We start from the raw sequence: 20815 nt of genomic DNA, 5'->3' as shown, positions 1-20815 counted from the left end.
ACCACAGAACCTTGAGAAACAGGAACCCATGATGGTTTTAAACCTCCACAAGCACAAACCAGCAGCACTGGCTCTAGTCTGGTGGGCATGAGTTCCCCAGCCCTGTGGAGGTGTTCTTTGAGATACTCTGTTGTTATAGTAAAGATGAATGAATGAAAAAAAGTAAAACAGATCATGATGTTCAGTGACTCCAATGCACAGACTGCAGCAGTCTACAAAAGATCCAGCTGCTGCAGATGAATCTTTTTGTGCCATCTGGTGGTGAATACGTCACAGTGCACCTGCGCAACAAACCCTCGCCCTCTCTATAACTTCAGTGTTCAGTTGATACAGTGTCTACCGTAGGAGGCCGACTACATGTCCATGGTTCTTCACTGACTGTAGAGATGGTAACTGGATCACGTCATTTCTATTATCATGGTGAAGATAAACGACCGAGCAGAAATGTGTCATTCACTTTGAAGTTGTGTGAAAGAGCCCACACAAGGAAAGAAACCTGGATCGCTAAAGTCATGGTGCTTTCACGGTCTATAGAAACATGAGTAGAATTTACCCCACAGAGAGAATCTATGTCCATATTCTTCATACAAGATACTGTTTCTGTTTTGTTTGTTTGTTTGTTTTTTATCTTAGCATTTTCAGTATGTGCAATTTTGTAAAATTTTGTATGTAAAATTAGTACCTGAAATGTGTGTAGAAAGAAATTTTAAGCATTGAGCTTATTGCAGGTATGTGTGTGTTGTTACCAAATGCTAATTCAGATTTAGTTGACATTTTTAACTGGACTTTCTATGGTCTCAAATGTACGACGGAGTATTAGGGCCAGATTGAGGAAAAAAAAATATTATAGAAATATTATGATTTTTTTTTTCTAGAAATATTATGATTTTATTCTCAAAATTACGACTTTATTCCTGTAAGGTTTTTACTTCATTCTCGAAAATTTCAGATTTGTTTTGCTCTATGTAGCCCTAATACTCCGCCGTGCAAATGCGGAAACATGATTGTAAAGAATGTGGGGGTTTTGGCTGGACAGAGAGGAAGCATTACCCAACCTACACCCATTTACACCCATTCTATAAGTGGGAAAACTTGACACAAGTCTTTCCAGCATTATAAATTAATAAGTAATTTATTATATAGCAAAAGCTCTCACATTAAAATGGCCTGACACTAAGGTTGTTTGCTCAACTTTAGGTAAATAAAGTAGTAGTAGTAAATTACTTAATAAAAGTTGAAGAAGCAGCCGGAGTTGTCTTTATTCCCATGTGGCCTGAAGGCATCATGAGGTAATTTACTGTAAGCAGAGCAGGTTATTTCCCCATAGAGCAGGAAGTTTTTCATTCATAATCGACGGCGTCAGTCACAGCAGCTCATGGTGACCGCTGTCGTTTGAAAGTCTGTTTGTAATATTTTGTAATGGCAGAAAAACAAAGACTTTCTGCACGAGGACTGATAGTGTGACTGAATCTTGAGGATGTTTCTTCCAGGGGTTTTGGTTTTACTGTGTGCGTCACTGTCGTCCGCGGTGAAGGTGTTAACATGGCCGCCCCTCAACTGCTCCAGACAGGTAAGCACCGCCTGACAACTGGGAAGGAAACGAAGATATTTCAGCATTTATTTACCTTGACCATGGATGTTCTGTCTTTAGAAGGTGTAGAAAGTTTTATCCAACAGAACAAATAATTCTTATCTCTACATGTACAGGTACATGTGTAGTGTAGTATAGACTTTCTCTAACTAATTTTGTGACACAATAACTACAGATAGTAGACAGTGGTGATGAGATGCTGTTATCCAAAGCACTACGTGTAATCGATTAAAAGTTGAAGTAAGAATGATACAATTCTCTTTTCTAATTTACTTTTTTGCTTTTTTTTTTCCCCTTCCACAGGATTTGGAGTGTAAAGTCACCACAAGTGAGTAAACGCTCCTCTTCTAAATCACTGTTATCGTTACTTGCTGTTCAGTATTCTGTTACCTCATGTGACAGATTTGAGTTTTTGGGGTGTTATAATAATATTGTTATATATTGATACCAATAAGTCACCGATCAACTATCAGCTATCTTAAAATTTAACTGAATGTTGTGAAACTGTTTAATAGTTTCCTGCATTAAATGAAGCAGAGCAGGGATTCCTGGCACAAGTTCACCTCCTACCAAGATGGCCGACTATAAATAATCCTCTATACTTAAACATTTGCCTTTAAATTAAAAAATACATTTAAAAACAAACAGCTACAGACATGCTTTAAACATGTGTTTGATTGGATGTGCAAGGAAAAGCCAGATGTGATGTGAGGTTTTTCATTCTGTGTGTGTGTGTGTGTGTGTGTGTGTGTGTGTGTGTGTGTGTGTGTGCGCGCGTGCAGGTAACTGTATGGACAGGGGATGGCTGAATGTTTATAAATACACTCCCAGCGGTCCAGAGGATCTGCAGGTGACTGTGGATACCAGGCGGGATGAAAGAGGACGTCTGCAGCCTGTGCTGAACGCTAACTGGAAGCTTAAGGATGACGGTGAGTGGTGAAGAAACAGCTCGTTGGAATTTCAGATTCATTTGGACAGTAGAGTTCAGATGATAAATCAAAAAACTTGAAAGGATAATCCCAGTTTTTATGCTCCTACACCGGTGACAGCCAGAGCCGTCCGTCCCACTCTCGTTTACATGATATCTCAGTAACACGGATTTTTTTCAGATTTGGGACAAACATTCACTTAGACTCAAGGGTGAACTGGTCAAAGGTCAAAGTCAGTGTGACCTCACAAACACGTATTAAGCCATTACTCAAGACTTCACACAGCAAAATTTCACTCAAATGTTTCATATTTTCTATGACTCTGGATAAACAGGGATGTAACCAGAAACTAGTCTAACTTGTGTCTTTTTAACAGTTTAACAATAATTTATATCAGCAAAAATAACACTATATATATATCAAGTTAATAACTGTGCCCAACATCCCTCCTTATTTACTAAATATTGCCATATACTATATTTACCATCTACCATTTGATTTTAGTGTGTTCAGTGTGACATTTACCGTACTATGAAAATAAGTAAAGGTTAAGGAAAAAAGTTTGGTGTACTACTAAGCAATGAGTCATATTCTATAGATATGGAGATTAAACTTCAATTATCAGTGATTCATGAGTATCTGAAATATCAATTTAGTGCTCATTATAAATTCAAATACTGAGTGTTTTTAATGTAGAACGAGTGATTGATCTTAAAGGAGCTATTTGTAAGTTTTGTTATTGCTACATAGCTAGCTTTAGCATTAGCAGCTGTTTACTTACCAGTCTAGAAGAAATTTTGCAACTTTAGCATCAAACTGTTTTCCTTAACTCACCAACAGCTGTCTCCAGAAGTGGAAAGCAACATCAGTATTAACTCCTGTCTCTATCATGTCTTTTCTACTACTGAAGCTAGCATGCTAACCAGCTAGCCCCGGGACATATCGTCACTTTCCAATAGCAACTCACTGTAGCTTCCAATCTTCCCTGAAGATGTAAGAGGACGTATTATAATCTCATGTCTTGTAAACGCAACAATGGCTGAAGCTCTTATCAAGTGACAATCACCGCCACCTGCTCCTGGCCAGAAACCAGAAATCGTTGGCATAGAAAACTTACAAATAGCCCCTTTAAGACTGAGCTAACAGCAGGTATATGGGAACATTGTGATGTCACTAAAAAGATTTCTGACGAGGCAAGAATCAGAAAGTTGGAAACAAACCAACAATTATTTGGATGAGAAAGTGAAAGTGAATGTATAAAGTCAGAATGTCAGTATAAAGTGGGTTAGATAATCCAAATATCCAAAAATAAGCCCCCCCCCAAAAAAAAAAAAACAATGAACCATCCTTTAATGCAGCATATTGAGGACGAGAGGAGCAGTGAGACATGAAGTGACTTCGGCTGTGCTGTGTCTCCTCAGGCAGTATCAGTTCCCTGAACGCCACTGAGCTCCACGTTCTGGTGCTGTCCACCAATCAGAACCTGTGTGTTCGATATTCTCTCAAACACATACTCCCAATGAGAAGTCCATCAGGGGAAAAGGTTGGTGGCTCATTGAGTTATTCAGATCATATTCACATTTCATGGGCACACAGGGATAAATCAGAGAGAAACGCCCTCTGTCATAGCAACGCTGTTGTTTGTGCTAACAGTTTGTCAAAGTTTAACAGCCTGTTTTGTGTTTTCTCAGTGGTCATTCTCAGCTAATATGGTGGTGGTGGACCCAGGTCAGAGGTACCGGGTCTCTGTATTCAACATCCCCAAACCTGAGCTGCGCCACAGCAGCTACGACGTCAGCGCTGATGTCATCGTTCCTGGTGAGTCAAAATGATCTTTTTGTTGTTGCTGCTGTTTTAGATTAAGCAGATTAAATTGTACTGGAAAGAGTCTTTCCTGGTCTGTTCATGCTCCTGCTTAGTTAGTTTGATTTCATTTTGACATGTCATCATCCTGCCATCCGTGAATCTGTGACTCTGTTCATCTGTGACTCTGTAGACAGTACAATAACTCAAGAGCAATACACAATAGAAACTTCATACTTAAACCACAGGTACTCCATATGGAGATAAACTGATTAGATTTTGCTACATAAAGATGCATATTACTGTAATACTGTGAAAGTGCTCAGTCCACAGGGAAATGCACACAGCCTGTATTCAGGACTTCTGGAACTTTGTGATGTCACAACAAAGCAGTCACCACCCTCAGCCATGCTCTAAGCCCCGCCCACCTGGACCCACCATCCAACCTTGCAGGATTTGGTTTCTCTGAGTGTTTACCTGAAATCTGCTATATTTTTATTGGATCACTCAGAAAACAGTCAGCAAAACTTATAAATTCATTCACCAATTATAACAAGATTTACCTCAAATGTGTATAAAGATAAAATGAAGTGATGACATTTTATATCCAAAAAGTCAAAGGTCAACTTCACTGTGACATCATAATTTTCTGCAGAAACATTTTTTTTTCCAATACCAAAAATAAAACGTGACAATGATACATTCATGCAACTAAACAACAACTTTTTTTCAAGAGAAACAAACAAACTAAGAAGATTTTGAGCATCTGGTTTCATCTCTTGACTTTGATGAAACTCTCTGATTCTTGTTTACTCAGATTGTCGAGATTCCATAATGCAGATGACCCAGTTTTGCATAGAGAGTGGTGAGTCGCTGACAGTCTGGAGTCCAGTTACAATGAGTAAATCATGTGAACCATTTCTAACATGCTGTCTTGTCGCTGCACTGTAGGAAGTCTGTGGCAGCCTAACATCAGTCTGGCTGAGATCACCTCCGTCGGGGGAAGTTCTGCACTGACTGTCAGCTTCCGTCCTGATGAACTGTGTGAGGAGTACATGGTTATCGTCAAGTGCTCCTCTTATCAAGATGTGAACCATATATACAAGGTGAGGTCACATCATGATGCACATTCAAATCCCTCTGTATTTGAAGAGTACTTGTGCAGTAGGCTGCCTCACACAGAAGATGAATGCAGTTTCCTTTTCAGTGATGTGACCCAGAACATTACTGTCAGTGCTCATTACGACATCCTGTGTGTTTTGTACCTTAGCCTAGTTTTTACCCCAGTTCTTTTTCTTTCTTTTCAAAGCAGGAAATTCATCTGTTTCCTGCAGTATTTTTCTGATGATTGTTCATTATATTTACAAACTACTTGAATGTATGTGACACTAGACATTATCTGAGGACTTAATTTGAGCTTCAGAGCATTGTTGCAGTTCATTAGGAGTGTGATGTCAGCATCTCCCTATATCCTTTATCAGAATTATCACCCACTAGATAAAACTGCTGCCCTCCTGTTCAAAGCACTGAAAAGGTGTTTCTAATTCAGTATATAGTCGGCTGTCGTTAAAACACAAAGCTTGATGGGATTTATTGGAGTTGATGTCAATGTGTTACACTGCATGTGCACCAAACAAAGTGTCAAACTGATCGGAAAATGCAAAGTGAGTTGCACAAGAGAGAGATGATGACATATGAGGTCATCATCAGTAACAGGAAAAGTTATTTTACAGGCATCTTGATTTTAGCTACACGCCTCTGTGACTGCTTAAACTGGGACAAAAATAGTTTCTCTGAGTGTGAACCTGAAATCTGCTATATTTTTATTGGATCACTCAGAAAACAGTCAGCCAATGAGAAGAGAGGCTCAGAGCCTCCTCTTCTGATTGGCTCACTGACCTGTTGTTTCTAGAGCTCCAGAGAGAAGCCTGAGAGAGGAGATGTAAAACTTGATGTAAAAAATGTAAAAGCTTCTTAAACCACAAATACATATTATAGATCAACACTTCAAATAAAACACAGAAGAAGTATAAAATATGGACCTTTAAATGATGCAGCTCAATAATTAAACTAATCACATGAAAAAAATGTCTTCTCCAGGGCAATCGCACGACTCTGAATACAATGTTCAGCCTTGATAAATCGCCAAGCTCCTGCTGCCGGTTTGACGTTGAGGTAAATCTTTTCACATCTTTTCTGCTCAGTGATGTTTGTGTGTTACTGAACTCCATGATCTCATTTGACCTTCATGTTAGAGTTAACATGACTTCATTCTTCACTGCAGATCAAACCTCTATTCCTACAATGTGGCCCGGACTGTGTCCGTCAGAAAGCAACTCTGGATATTTGTCATGGTATGTTGGCAGCTATGGAATATCAATATCATCAAGTAGGAGAGTGACTGAATGCTCTTTCTGGTGATTACACAACAGTGTCTTAGCATGTTTTCGAATTCAGGATATGCAGCTGCTTGTTATCAGAATATGTTGTTCATATCCAACCATGGAAAACTATACAAAAATTCATGGTACTTAATCCAATAGCCATAGCAACAGACTGAGTAACTTTGCCAACCCTAGACCATCGCCAGTAGCATGACTAAGACAACACCTTATGGGATAGCTTCAACAAATCATCATCAAATGAATCAACTTTGTTCTGTTTTTCACAGTTCCTCCAACGGACTCCCCAGATGATCCTTCGTTCATATTCGTCATCCTCGGAGTGGGAGTGATGTTCATGTTTGTAGTGATGGCAGTCATGCTGTTTGTCCACTGCAGGAAGCCAGGTTAGTCTCAAATAAAAATTCTATTGTATCTCCATTGAGTTTTAACTTCAAACTCTTTTTTGCGATTTGTGCTTTTGTTGTCATTGGTTTAGAATAACTCCTACTTTGCTGATGGCATATCTGTGCTCTTGTGCACTTTCAGTCAAAGCTGGTGCTGCTGAACCTCCTGTGGGAAGTGAGAATCTGCAGCAGATTAAACAACCTCCCAAAGTGTTGGTCATCTACTCCCATGACCACTACCTCTACAGGGACATAGTGCTAAAGCTCTGTGCCTTCCTCAAGATCAAGTGTGGCACCAGGGTGGTGGTAGATTTGCTGGACTCCACCTCAGTTGGCATGGTGGGTCGAGTCCGCTGGCTTGAGTGGCAACGGCAACAGATGAAAAATCCATCAGATAAAATTCTGGTGCTGTGCTCGAAAGGCGTCCAGGCAAAGTGGAGAGCCTTGTGCGGTCAAGGCCAGGTGACGCTGAGGGAGGACGTTCTCTCCCCGACAGACGACATGCTCACCCCCTTTCTCCACCTTTTCCTACCAGACCTGCACCAGGCAGGCATGCTGGGCAAGTACATGGTGGCTTACTTTGATGACATCAGCAGCGAGCAAGACATACCATCGGTTTTTGACATCGCAGTCAAATACAAGCTGATGAAGCATTTTGAAGAGCTGTACTTCCGCATTGTAGACATTGAAAAGTATCAGCCAGGTCAGGTCAACCACATCGGGGGCATCGGTGGGGATGAGTATTTCAACTGCCCCTCAGGCAGAGACCTGAAAAATGCCATCGAAACTTTCCAGGCCTACCAGTTGGAAAATCCCGATTGGTTTGAGAAGGAGTGTGTGCGCAGTGAGGAGGAGGTCGTGACTGAGGCCAACCTGCTCATTGAGCCCATGCAGATCCCTCCAGTCCTACAATGTGTTCCTCTAATCAGAGAGGGCGCTCCTGTCTACATCCATGAGGTGAAAATCGCTGAGAATGGTAACAGTGTTCATGTCCTTACACCTGAGCTGAACCCGCAGCACCAGGTGTCGTCAGTGGCAGAACTTCAACCAATTGTAAACCCTGAGTGCAAGCATCAGTATCCATCAAACCTGTATCCTCACAGTCCAAGTCCAGAATCTCTCTACATAGTTGAGCCTGTTTTCAACAGGCTGCCTTCACCAAGACAGAACTTTGTCCCCCTTGAGGAGGAGCCACTGTATCAAATTCCCACTGAAGATGATGAAGAGGGCTCACTACTACCTAGAAGCCAACCCTCGGTTGATTGGGACCCGAGGAGCTCAGCTCTACAGAACTCCTTTGACTCGAACCATCCAGAATCCTCATGTGCAAACATGCAGAGTGACTATTTCCCTCCATCTAAAATCTTCCACTCCGAGCCTGTGGAGATGGACGATGATGAGGTTCTGGAGCCCAGAGGAAACAGTGGTCCAATCAGTGGATCTGATCAAGGCTACATCTCCAAAATGTCCTCCCAGCATGAAGCACCTTTCAAAGCGGATCCAATGGTGGCTCTGGCACGGCTGCAGGAGGAGCTGTTTGAGCAGAATCTCAGATACTCTGACGAAGGTCCTGAAGGGAACTGATGCTCAAGGTACCCAAAGTAACCAACTTTCAATGACTTTATTCAGTGACATTATTGATACCCACAAAACAGTAGCCCCGTTTACACAGCCTGCTCAAGATGGTATTGTTGAACCTTTGTCCCTCCTTGCCATTCTGTATAAAAGGTATGAACATGGAATGGGTGGGCATCGCTGCTCTGCCTTTAAGCCTTCACATGCTGTCTAAAAGCACCATGGGGGCAGCATTATGCCGGGTCTTCTTAACAGCAATAGAGCAGAAACTGTATTTAAAAGGGGCTAGTAACTGCCCAGGGGCCCCAGATTCTCAGGGGGCCTTAAAGTTTCAGGTCCACAGTTTGGCAATAACTTAAACACATTCTAAACTGAGAGGATGGGAGCCTGAAGGCAACACCTCGTAGAGATGTAGCTCCAAGAAAATCTAGTTCAAATCTAGTTTTCAATCCTCTTTTTACTACATACATTTGTTCTTAATCAGGTTACCCCTAACTAATACATAGTTGACTAGTCAATCTGCATGAATAATGTTGGATCTGGAACGACAGCCTTCGTCTTGTGAGGTTTTAAATTTCTGTTTTTTTTGTGCATTGAAGGAAATATTTTGATACAAACAATGAAAGTATTCCTGGTTAGAGGAGGATATATCACAAGTAATTTTTTTTATCACTGTGTTTGTGTTGTGAAATTTTCTGTGAAGGTCTTTGTTAAATACTAATTCTAACAGCACTTATCTTTGTTTCAGAGTCAATCATTTTCCTCTGTTGTAAAAGAATGCGTAATAAATAAACACGTTGTACAGTACTTTCCTCAGATTTATTTCAGGTTTCAACCACATAATACTCTGACTTACATCTACAGTACATAGATTGGATTATATCAGTACAGATATACACCACACGACTTTATGGTACAGGTATAGAGTCCTATGTGTAAACAACAGCGATATTCTTTCCTGTAAACAAGTTTGAAGAAAAAGGAAAACCCATGTGTTTTAAGGTACGAGTGTTCAAATTGTACACGTTGCCTAATTAAGAAAACACACAAACATGAATCTGTGTAGCAGGATTGGCTCCTTTGAAGACCCATGTCCATGAAAGCCTTTGGTAGTTTCAGTGTCGTTATGCACTGTGCTTATTCATGCAGGTTAAAGGCCCACTATATTTAAGTTTAAAGTTTCATGTAAATAAATGGTCCTGCTTGTGATTCAACTATGGTAAAGGTTTATGTGCAAATCCAAATACAGATTTTTAAAGAGCCTTTCCATCAGCATACAGTGCATACGCAAAGGTCCAGGAGATTACTGGCACAAGGAAATTATACAAAATAGTATAGAATATAACATTTTTAATACTTTGGCAAAGATATGATAAGCAACAAACAAACAGAAGCCGTTCTATTCTCAGTGCAATATGAGAAACAAAGCAGTCAGCATGTCATATTGTTTGTACAGCAGCATCTCTGTGATCTGTAACCCCCCCCCCCCACAGAGAGGTCAGAGGTCAACTTCACAGCGGCACCCTGATGTCTGCAGCGTGAATAAACAACAGCTCAGTTAAAAGATCTGATGAGATTCAATGATCCGGGAGAGGGAAGTTCAGCCTCGACTTTGACTTCCAACAAAAATAATCTGCTGATGTCTCAGAGTTTTCAACCACATCTCATGGTCTACAGCACCGGGTGCAGTCGTTGTCATGGAGACACTCCTGATTCCCTCATGTGACCTATATGGAGCTTCATTCATGTAAAAACAAGGTGATATTTTAGTGGTGGACAACTGAGGAAGTCTGCTGTTGTGTGTTACCATCTACCCCCCCATGTGCAACCGCTTATTACCAAGTGACTCAAGTTTCACACTAAGGTCACGTGATGACACCTGATCAAACTTTGGGGAAGACTGTGAGATGTTGTCGAGAGCTCTGGAAAAAGCAAAGTTGTCCTTCAGATTATTCTGTCAAACTATTTAATTATCTGTTTAATATTTCTAAATAACAATGACTATTATCAGTTATTATTATCTAGACCAGTGGTAACCAACCTGCGGGCTGGGGTCCACTGATTGGCCGCGAAGGTATCGCAAGTGGACAAATCATTTGCAAAACAGTATAAAGAAAGAAATAATAATAATAAAAATTATCTTAAAACTTTCTCTTTTTCATTTATGTTGCTGCTGTCAGACCACATCATGGATAGCTGCTTAGCAACAGGAAGAATTAAAAAGAAGAGGAGAGTCAAGAGACAGATGGTGAGTTGACAAGTGATCTCTCCCCCATCAAACAAAAAGGAATATTGAGCTTCCCCTGCTTTCAGTTTAGTCCCGAATGTTCAATCACTATAAATAAAAAGTGCTCTGAAAACACGTTAGCATTATTTGGTCTCCGTATGTTATGGAGTCGAATGTGTGTCGCCAACATTTTTGACATTTTCAAATGGGCCATCGGTTGGAAAAGCTCGGGAACCACTGATCTAAACAATCCATGACACTGCCTTCAGCTGAACTGACTGAACGTGAGTCTCGTCCTTTTCCCAGCTGACCCGCAGGCAGCAGCCCGTTTGGCCTCAGGCAGCTTCTCTGGAGGACGTACACCCACAACATGATAAGTGGTTTGAGAATAATTAATAGATGTGTCAGACAGACACGATAAGCGAGACACAACAGCGACACCCGAGGACGATGATCTGTGTCGTAATGACTGACAGCTGCAGGTCAGAGCTTTCGGGGGAAAGCGGAGGGATTTATAAACCGACAATTCAGCTGCACAAAATACTGGAAATTCACTGTCTCTTTAGGATTCGATTGGGTTGAACATCTTCTTAGTTTTCCTGCATGGAATTATTGTTAAAGCTTCAGAAGATTTTCACATTATGGTGTCGATATGAGTCTTTAGATCCCATCTCAGTCTAAAATGTGAATATAACCTCTATGGAATCCAGTCTGCAGACCCTGACGCCAGGCTGTGTTCGGCTCTACTCGGCCCTTTTGACAGCACCAATTCTTTAAAGTCAGTTTGATTGTGAGGACTCTTTAAGGTAAAATGAACAATTCCCTGATTTTGGCAAAGTGCACAATAATAAACACAAATGTACGCGTAGTGTGTTCTTCTGAATATGTAGAACGCCTGTGGGAGCTATAAACATCCTCACAATGTATCTTTACATTTAATCCAAGATGAAGTTCATTTTAAATTGATTTAAACTGAGCTCTTCATCCTTGCTGATGCTGCCTAACACCCAGAACCATGAGAGCAGAACTGTCCTGAGACCAGCCTAACCTACATCACTGCAGCTCTGCTGGGGCTGAGTCAAACAACAGGTGACTTGTTTGCATGTTTGTACGGTGGCCCTGACAGCTCAAAGCACTGTAACTTTTTGACTCTCTTTGCCTGCAAGCCCAATACACTTTGCATCATTTTCTAAGCAAACTGCGTGTTTTGAGATCGGTTTCCTCCTCTCAGTCCATTTCAATACAGCATGAAAATCACCAGAAGAGGCTTGAAACCTGCACATCTGTAATCCTTCACCTTGAATATAACACATCTCAGCGCGTCAGCCTGGGAGGTAGGAGAACACGGCAGTACACTGTACACAGCAAAAATGCAAAGTATTTGTGATCTGTAGTAAAAAGGGGCTCAAACTTGACTACAACTCTGGTGTTGGACATTTATCTCATCAAGTCCTGACCCCCTCAGGAGTCATCTTACACCGCTCACAAGGCACAACTCACATGAACCTGTGGCCTGCAGACACCGATCGCTCAGAGAAGCAAAGAAAGATGAGAAATTGCACATATACCCTCAGTGTGATTAAATCCACCTCAATGAACCATGAGTTCACTCACGACTCTTAAATAATAGGCACTGAAATCAGACTGAACCCTTTTGACCCATATTGCACAAACTCTTGACAGTACATTATCCTCGGTCACATAATTCACTTTGATCACCTGACATTACTATCAGCTTAGGGAGGAGCTCATCGTGGGGGGGGGGCGGTGACCATGCCATGACAAACTGTACCTACTGTTCAAACATAAATATAGTGTCATTCTAGTAAATCTACTGCACGGACTCACTGAGAGGGAGTTCCCCTGTTGCTCCCGGCAGCACCAGGATGCAGATTGTCTCCCACGACAACTCATGTTTACATACACTCTGAAGAAGGTGGATTTTCAACACGACCTGTTGGATACATGTGTGTGTCACTTTACTTTGTTTAAGGTGGTCCACGGATTATTTCAGTGAAACAGTCTGACTTTTTTTAGTTCGATTATTTGACTTCCTTAAAATGATGCTGATGTCGTCTCTGTGCATCCAGTAGAGGCAAGTCTGGGATCTGGTTAGCCTAGCTTAGCATAAAGAGTGGAAGCAAGGCGGTAATGTTATCCAAGCTCAGATCTGGTGGCGGCGGCAGCAGCAGCAGCAGCTTGGTCCTGAGGACAGAGCTTCAGAGATGCTGTGTGAAGTCTGGTTGCACAAAACACCTTACATTTTCCACTTAAGTATTTCACTTAAGGTTTCATTTCTCCTTAGCTGAGAGTGTGGCACAGAAACTCTTCATTTGCTTCATCTATCACCTTAAACTCAGTCATGCTGCAGTTACGACTCAGAGGTACCTTTAGTCTTATTCCTTCCTTTGGTCGCTAAGGTCTTTTGTGCAACGGTTTAACTGACTTGATAAGATGACGAAGTAAAGAAGAAAACCTTAAATACTTAAGTGAACATTTTAAGGAAACCTTAAAGAGAAGACTTAAGGTCTTTTGTGCAACTGTTTTTATTTTAAGGAAAATCTCAACTTAAGGTGTTTTATGAAACCGGCCTCTTGCTCTTTAGCTGCCAGATGTTCCACTTCCTTCACCAGTAGTTGAGTTATTATTGGGCCTTGTGCAAGAACCAGCTGCACAAACTGATTTTCACCAATCTTCTCTTAGTGACAAATGAAATTCTTCAGTGGTGCGGACCTTGTTGAACGAGTCATGAACAGATGAACTACACTTGGTTTCCTCTGAATGAAATTTGGAGTATGCATTGTGCCACATTCAATGGGTCTCAATCTTTATCAGCTGCAGCTGTGGGGCAGCACGGTGGTTAGCACTGTTGTCACACAGGAGGTTCTGGGTTTGAACCCGGGGGCCCGGGGCCTTGGGTGGACTCCCTCCAGGTGGTATATATCCTATAAGGATAAGCGGTATAGCTAATGGATTAGCTGCTGCTAATGGAAGTGGAGTTTGGCACCTGATTAAACCAAAACAATGAGCTAAAAGAAGCTAAAGAGAGCTGAGAGGAACTGAAGTACTGATTACTTGAGCTTTATGTAGAAGTTATGATTTAGTAGGTCCAGACTTCATATTTCATATCTGACGTGGTGAGAGACTGTCATAATGACTTTGTGTGCTAAACTGAAAACGTACTATTTTTTCTCCTTTTTGACTGAATTTCATCAGAGAACTGAGATTCCATAAAATACTGAGGAAGTAACAGAGTTGACACACAGGTGTTGAAAATGACACTTTTTCAGAGTCTAAGATTTTAGCAAAGAAAAATGACTGTAGACTGATAAATGAATACATGAGTGTATTTTGGGGAAACTGAGAGCTGAGCCCTTAGGAGAACTACTGCTTAAAAAAAAAATCTGCTGACAGAGTGAACAGTACCCAGTGATCTTTTAGGACTCCTGATCCAAAAAGTGACAGAAGTAGTAAAACAGTAGCAGAGCCAGTAGAAACTCCTGTTGTCGGGCTATAGAAAAGCTGTTTGTCATGGCACTATTGGATCTTTATGCATGGCATTAACTTACACACGTGTCTACTCTAACCTTAGTACCAGACACTTTTAGCATTTAGAACCAGCACACAGCAGCAGACAACACTGTCGTCAATAGAAAAACACTAATGTACATGGGTGGAGCAGAGCCCAGGTGAGGATTCTTCAAATTGCACTTTACGTCCCAACACTAGACACAGTCCACATGCTGTCTCTCTCTGTATTCTCTTCAGGTGCAGTGGTGAAACACACACAACTCAACAAGGTCCAATGCACTACAGTTGGTTCTCCCTTTGTCGTGAGCTCTTGCAGGTGTTGGGTTTGACTGTAGCACCTGTAGACTGGTCTGAAAAAAAGGAGCATTTGTAAGGCTGGTACAGATGATGCGTTCCAGACTTGTCCGAAAAATTGGAGAAAAAAAAAAAAAAAACCATTCTCCTGCTATGTGAAATGTCATCAGAGTCAAAATCTCAGGTGATGAGTCAGCTCCAGGTTTTGAGAGATGCAGTTATCTGACAGCCATTCGAACGTAGCAACATATGCTGTAAACACTAAACAGAATCAAACTGCTTTGAGAATGTTTTTTGCCTATAACACTGAATCTATAGATTCTATTTTTTGCATCACATGATGTTAAGTCCACCATAACTCCAGTGTGGTGATTGCTTAAACACACCTGTTCATAGTTGGATTACCAAGCGGCGACCGCCTCAGGCTGTATGTGGCAATGACTTTGTGGTAATTTGACCAATTACAGAGCTGTTTGGTTATATGCACCATTTTTATCCAGTTAAGGCCCTATGTCATAGATGGACCCAATTTTAACATAGGGCTGGAACTATTTGCTCAATGGCGGCCCAAAGCTCTCGTTCACCCCGTGGCTCCATCTTAAGTTAATTGATACTTATCTGTGCCCCAGGCATAAATATGAAGTGTGTATGATAATAGCTCATCATAAAATTGTATTTTTTTTGCAAAGAAATCCTATAATCCCTGTTATTCAAAAGTAGAGTTGCACCAATGGTTGTATATTTATCGCTGAGATATCTGCCTTCACCCCAATACAAAGGAGGTGGATGGAATTCAGTTCATGCTCGCCACATTTTAAAAGCTCCATCGTCCCATCGTCTCAAGAACACACAGAGGCAGTTTTTATAGGAGCTATTTCTTTGTTGTAAAGCAGTTCCAATGAAAACTGTGAGTTACCCAGAGTTAACAGGGACACTGTTTCTGGAAAGATATATTGCTTTTAAAGGTGTGAGCAGTAACAACAGTTCACCTCTGTTGTACCCCTTGTTGGGGCCCTATGGTCCATCTAGAGCTGTGGTTCCCAACCTGTGGGCCGACAAAACAACAAATTTGGTCAAAAGATGTAATTTAAAATAAATAAATAAATAAAATCTAAATAATGTTTTGAAATGTTTTAAAGTGAAATGATCTTTTTTCTTGTATTAAGGCCTATCACTGTGATATGGCAGGAATGATCATGTTGTTACCAGCAGGACCCCCTTGTTTGCTATCTCAAGCTGTGTCCCAACGCAGGGGCCGCATCCTTAGCAGGATGTGGTCTGCGAAGTTGTGGCTCTTCAGCTTTACGCACCAGCTGTACCCGCCTTTTACAGTTGCGTCATACTCAAGCGTGGCTAATGTCTGTGACGCAACTGGTCTTTGAATGCAGCCTGCGTAGAATTGGGACACAGTTTCAGTCTGATTGCACACTAAGAGATCTCATCCATGGCAGAAACTGGACTATCTAAGTGGATAGGTGGTTAAAAACAGGAAGGATAAAATAAAAAAGAAACAAAAAAAAAAAAAAAAAAACTGAGCTTCCTCTGCTTTAATGCAGTCCTGAATGTTTTGTCATTAAAATAAAAAGTGCTCTGACAACATTTGATGAGGCCGATTTTCAAGTGGGTCATTAGTTGGAAAGGTTTGGGAACCACTGATCCATTGGTCCAATGTCAAAATCTAGTTTTAATACTGTTAATATTATAGTTGATATTAACCTTGTATTGTGCATATCCTTAGATAAATTAGTGGTTATAATCAAACTGAGTTGGGGCATACGGGGGGGGGGGTCAACAGGGGCCCACAGCTCTTATTTTGCCCATAGGCCTGTTAGCAGGTGAATCCAGCCCTGCAGATGTTTGAAACACTGGAGTATTGGAGGGAAAAAAATCTCAATTTATCACTAGAAGTAATTGAGGAAATATGTATTTTCATCATTTGGATGAGGGGAACCCTTGAAGTTGGGCCTATTTAATATATTCAATAAGATTTAGTTTTCTCTTTCAATCTTAATTTACTTACCAATAACTGTGCAAAGTAAATTAACCTGCTTCTCCCGACAATAGTGGGGAAATAATTCGTACATTGTTGTTCAGTACCTTTCATGTGGGCTGTTAGTTGCTAGTCTTCCTCTCGGGTCATCACTAGATCCAAAGCCACTGTGCGGACGCAGAGGTTTGGGTTGTAATTCGGATTTAATTGGGATTTTCCCATTTTCAAGCGCAATTCAGACGCGCAGCACGACTCCACTTTCCCGCCATCACCACAGTCACACGGCTCTCCCCCCAGCGCCCCAGGGCCCGGGCTCTAGGACTGGGTGACGGCCAGGGTGTTGACGTATCCGTGCGGACACATGTCATTCTCGGACACGCAGTGGCTGAACTGGGCCGGGTTGCTGCCGCCGGCCAACCTGCGCGCCCCGCGCACCGCCACGCACTGCTCCACCAGCTCCAGAGACTTACACAACAGGAAGAAGATGTTTTTAAACATGAACACCGACACCGGCATCTTGTAGACGTACACCTGGAAACACCTGACCACCAGCAGCGGCGCGTTGACCAGCAGGCCCGTGGAGAAGCGGGCCCACAGCCACCGACACCGCAGCTCGGACGCGGTCAGCTCGTAGAGCCAGATCACCGGCACGGCCAGGGCGACGAAGTACACCGTGATGACGGTGTACTTCAGGTACACGGTGGGAATCTCGTTCCTCAGCAGCATCTCCAGCAGCGTGAAGCTGTCCAGCAGGTCCAGGCAGGTGCTCATGAAGCAGCTCTGGGAGTGGTGCCGCGTCGCCCCGTTCAAATCTTCAATGATGGAGTTGATGAGGCAGAAGAGAAGCGGCGCGGAGAGCAGCGTGATGATTTTGAAGCCGGTCACTCCGCACGGGACCTTCAGCGCGATCAGGTCCAGGATGGAGGTCTCCAGGATGAGCACCACCTTCGGCGTGCAGGCGATGACATATATGAGCCAGGCCAGGTAGGCGTAGGTGAACTCACCGAGGTTGCAGCCGAAGATGGAGCTCTTCTGGTGGAAGCCGCAGGCCCGCTCCCTCTTGCTCCGCGCGTTCTTCATGAAGAAAATCCCCCAGCCCGAGATCACCACCAGGTCCGTGGCTATCCACGAGCACCAGTACAAGTCGGTGAAGATGATGAGGTAGAAGTCCAGAATGCCTCCCTGGAAGATGAGGAGGAGGAAGCAGAGCGCCTTGTACAGCAGGCTTCTCTTGGATTTGTGCGCCAGCAGGGGAGCGGTCTGCATGAACTCCCCCGATGTCATGATGCAGGTGGCGGCCGCGGATGAGGAGACCAGGGGCTGGATGCTGCCGCTCTCCTCCGGGATGATACTGCCGCTGGTGGTCTGGGTGTCCCGCCTCCTGCTCAGCTGCCCGGCTTCCGGCGAAGATGAGTCGGGGGAGTCTGGGCAGTAGCTCGCTTCGTATCGGAGATAGTCGGCCTTCAGATTGTCTTTCCCAGTTTCAGAGATCATTGTATTTCTGCGGTCGCCTCCCTTTCTCTCCTTTTCTTCCTTCCTGATGCTTTAAAAGGTGGAGAGACAGAGACATGCGCAAAGAAAGGCACGGACTTTATCTGATGGAATGGACTACAGCGGCTTCCATAGCCTTATTTACTATTTCGTTACACTGTAACAATCATATATTTCCATCAGCATGGAAACATTCAATGTCTATAACTTGGAGTGGATACAAGAGGATTTAGACTTAATCACACCATCTGTTACAGTAAGGTCTATATGCACAAACATGTCTACTATACAGGATAATAGAATAAAAAAGATCAGAGAATAAAGAAATATATATAGCCTTTATAAAAAAAAAAAAAGGAGTTACAATGACAAAGAAAAGTGTCAATGATTTTCCAGTGGTAAGAAAAAGTCAGTGAAGCCTTTGGAATGACCTGGTTTTCTGCATTAATTGGTCTTAAAATATGATGTGATCTGAATTATCTTAAATATTAAACATTTACAGCGCATGTGGAAAAAGTAAGAGAAACCTTGATACTTCACTAATAACTCTTTAATTAACTTAAACCTCCTTTGGCTCCAATAACCTGGCACCAGCTCTTCCAGTAGCTGCCGGATGACTTGCACAATGTGCAGGCCTTGGATCGTTCTTCCTGATGGAGCTGCTGCGGCTCAGACATGCAGGGTATGATGTCTGGTGCCTCTTCGGCTCAATCCACAGCAGCTCTGCTGGATTAAGGTCTGAACTCTGACTCCAACAGGTGGATTTCTTTTGTTTGAAGTCATTCTGTCAGTCGACTGATGTTTATCGTTTAGCGTCATTGTCCTGCAGCATCACCCAACGACACCAAAGTAAATACATTGCTATACCACAACAGAAATAATAAAGCAAAAAGGACCTAAGACATCTTACATTATTAATGCATCCAAAGTAAATAAAGAATCTCTAAACCTTCACCAGGGTTCTGCCTATCCTGTTAACAGAATACTTAAATACATGATCCAATTTATATAACTAGGCAGGCTACTAGCAGGAGGAGGAGCAGCACCCACACCAACAGGCTAAAACACCTTTTCTTTACTGTCATGGGATTCAAACAGCAAAGTTAGTGTCCTGGTTCATTTATTATGAGTGTGCAGTGATCTGAGATATTATTTGGAACAACGGCTGCATGTGATGTTTTTATACCTAATGGTTTTTTAATGACTCTAAATATAAATGCTCATAACCTCAGTGATTACAGCAGCTGCATATTATAAAATGCTCATCTTCACTTTACAACCACATGTGGTAGAAAACTGTCATGTTTGTGACGCAGGGACAAAGATGTCCTTGAACAAAAAAATGTAATGTAAATAATTATTTAAAAAAAGTTATAAACTAAAACAACATAGACAGGCAGGTGTAGGACCAGCATGCACCTGGGAGGATCTATTACCAGAGGAGATGGAGCCATGATTTCTATCTACTAAATAACTCTCAAGAACAGATAAAGACATTATATCAAGTTTGTTTAAAGTTTGATTTTAATTATGAACAAATTGTCACTACAGAGGGAGAGCTGTGAACTCTTTCCTTTGTTTCTATACGTAAAACAGTTTATTTGCATTTAGCCTGAAGGGCATCTGCTGTAGTTTTACCGTGGAAGTCAGTGGACATATCAGAGAGTAGAACGAAGAAAGTCTGGCGATGCCTCCAACCTCCATCCCTGTGAAGGAGGCTCCGCTGATCTGTGTGTGAGGATTAGATGTAAGTGTGAAGCGCCCTCTGCCGGAGATGCGGCGGGAGGCAGATCATTTCTATACAGAGTCCCAACAGCTCCTGGCAGGAAGTCTTCACCCCTGAAGACCGAAGTGTCTCTCTGCCCTCCACCTTGTTGAGCAGAGAGATGATGTAAAGGTAAGATTTTCATCAAAGATAATCAGGGGAGGATGATAGAGGACCATCCCAACATTCGTCCTGAGACAAAAGCATTACCCCCCCCCCACACACACACACACACACACACACACACACACACACACACACTGTTGAGAGCAGCTGTCCTCAGTCTCTCTAGTTGCATGTGCTGCAGACAGCTGACCCACTGACTGTTTGTTTTTCTTCCAGGTTTCTTCATGCGCTGCCTGGATGACATTGTGTGGAGACCTGGAGGTGTCCAGCTGGAGGTGAGTACTACAGGTGCTGGTTTTCACCTGCCTCCTGCTTTTCTATTGGTCAGAACCTTCGGTCTCTGCTGCGTCAGTCTGAAGGCTGTAGCTGAACCAGTCTGACCTCCCTCCTCCTCCTCCTCTCTCTGTCTAATGTTCAGGAAAGAGCAGCAGGAGATCCAGCCCACACCCCTTGACGTTGAGCATGATGACGTCATGTCCTTGCCCCTCTCGCCCACCCCCTACAGCCCCCAGCCCGATGGTCCCCCCCCACTGCTTTTAATGTAGTGTCGGACATGTTGATGGCCTGGTTGACCGAGTCTCCGTTCAACCGGGAGATGTGAGGTGCAGCAACAGTAACACACACACACACACACACACACACACACACACACACACACACACACACACACACACACACACACACACATTCTGTAGATAAGTTTGA

General features: G+C 42.5%; 2 protein-coding genes across 3 annotated transcripts; one reads left to right on the top strand and one right to left on the bottom strand.

Moving 5' to 3' along the window:
• The first annotated feature begins 1303 nt into the window (after window positions 1-1303).
• Window positions 1304-9493, top strand: il17ra1a (interleukin 17 receptor A1a). Of its 2 annotated transcripts, XM_056367786.1 has the most exons (11): window positions 1304-1570; window positions 1895-1919; window positions 2374-2520; window positions 3942-4063; window positions 4212-4338; window positions 5141-5188; window positions 5275-5429; window positions 6424-6498; window positions 6608-6677; window positions 6995-7111; window positions 7254-9493. In XM_056367786.1, the coding sequence occupies exons 1-11, from the start codon at window positions 1478-1480 to the stop codon at window positions 8693-8695; spliced, it is 2421 nt and encodes an 806-aa protein (XP_056223761.1). In that variant the 5' UTR covers window positions 1304-1477; the 3' UTR covers window positions 8696-9493. The 2 variants fall into 2 exon arrangements, with proteins under 2 accessions (XP_056223761.1, XP_056223763.1); XM_056367788.1 differs by lacking the exons at window positions 1304-1570; window positions 1895-1919; window positions 3942-4063 and having other exon boundaries at window positions 2423-2520.
• On the bottom strand, window positions 9484-19434 carry tmem121b (transmembrane protein 121B). The gene has a single exon (XM_056367789.1). The coding sequence runs from the start codon at window positions 18220-18222 to the stop codon at window positions 17044-17046; it is 1179 nt and encodes a 392-aa protein (XP_056223764.1). The 5' UTR covers window positions 18223-19434; the 3' UTR covers window positions 9484-17043.
• Between the last annotated feature and the right edge of the window lie 1381 nt (window positions 19435-20815).

Source organism: Seriola aureovittata, chromosome 22 (assembly GCF_021018895.1).
Source record: "Seriola aureovittata isolate HTS-2021-v1 ecotype China chromosome 22, ASM2101889v1, whole genome shotgun sequence".
Lineage (NCBI taxonomy): Eukaryota > Metazoa > Chordata > Actinopteri > Carangiformes > Carangidae > Seriola > Seriola aureovittata.
The sequence above is the reverse complement of the archived record's forward strand: the minus strand, read 5'-3'. Positions and strand labels throughout refer to the sequence as shown.

Excerpts from the sequence above, each read along its gene's own strand:
- tmem121b (XM_056367789.1), bottom strand. The coding sequence starts at position 18,222 with ATGATCTCTGAAACTGGGAAAGACAATCTGAAGGCCGACTATCTCCGA.
- il17ra1a (XM_056367786.1), top strand. The coding sequence starts at position 1,478 with ATGTTTCTTCCAGGGGTTTTGGTTTTACTGTGTGCGTCACTGTCGTCC. Across the intron at positions 6,499-6,607 it reads GCTGCCGGTTTGACGTTGAG|ATCAAACCTCTATTCCTACA; the intron begins GTAAATCTTTTC and ends TCTTCACTGCAG. Across the intron at positions 7,112-7,253 it reads TGTCCACTGCAGGAAGCCAG|TCAAAGCTGGTGCTGCTGAA; the intron begins GTTAGTCTCAAA and ends GTGCACTTTCAG.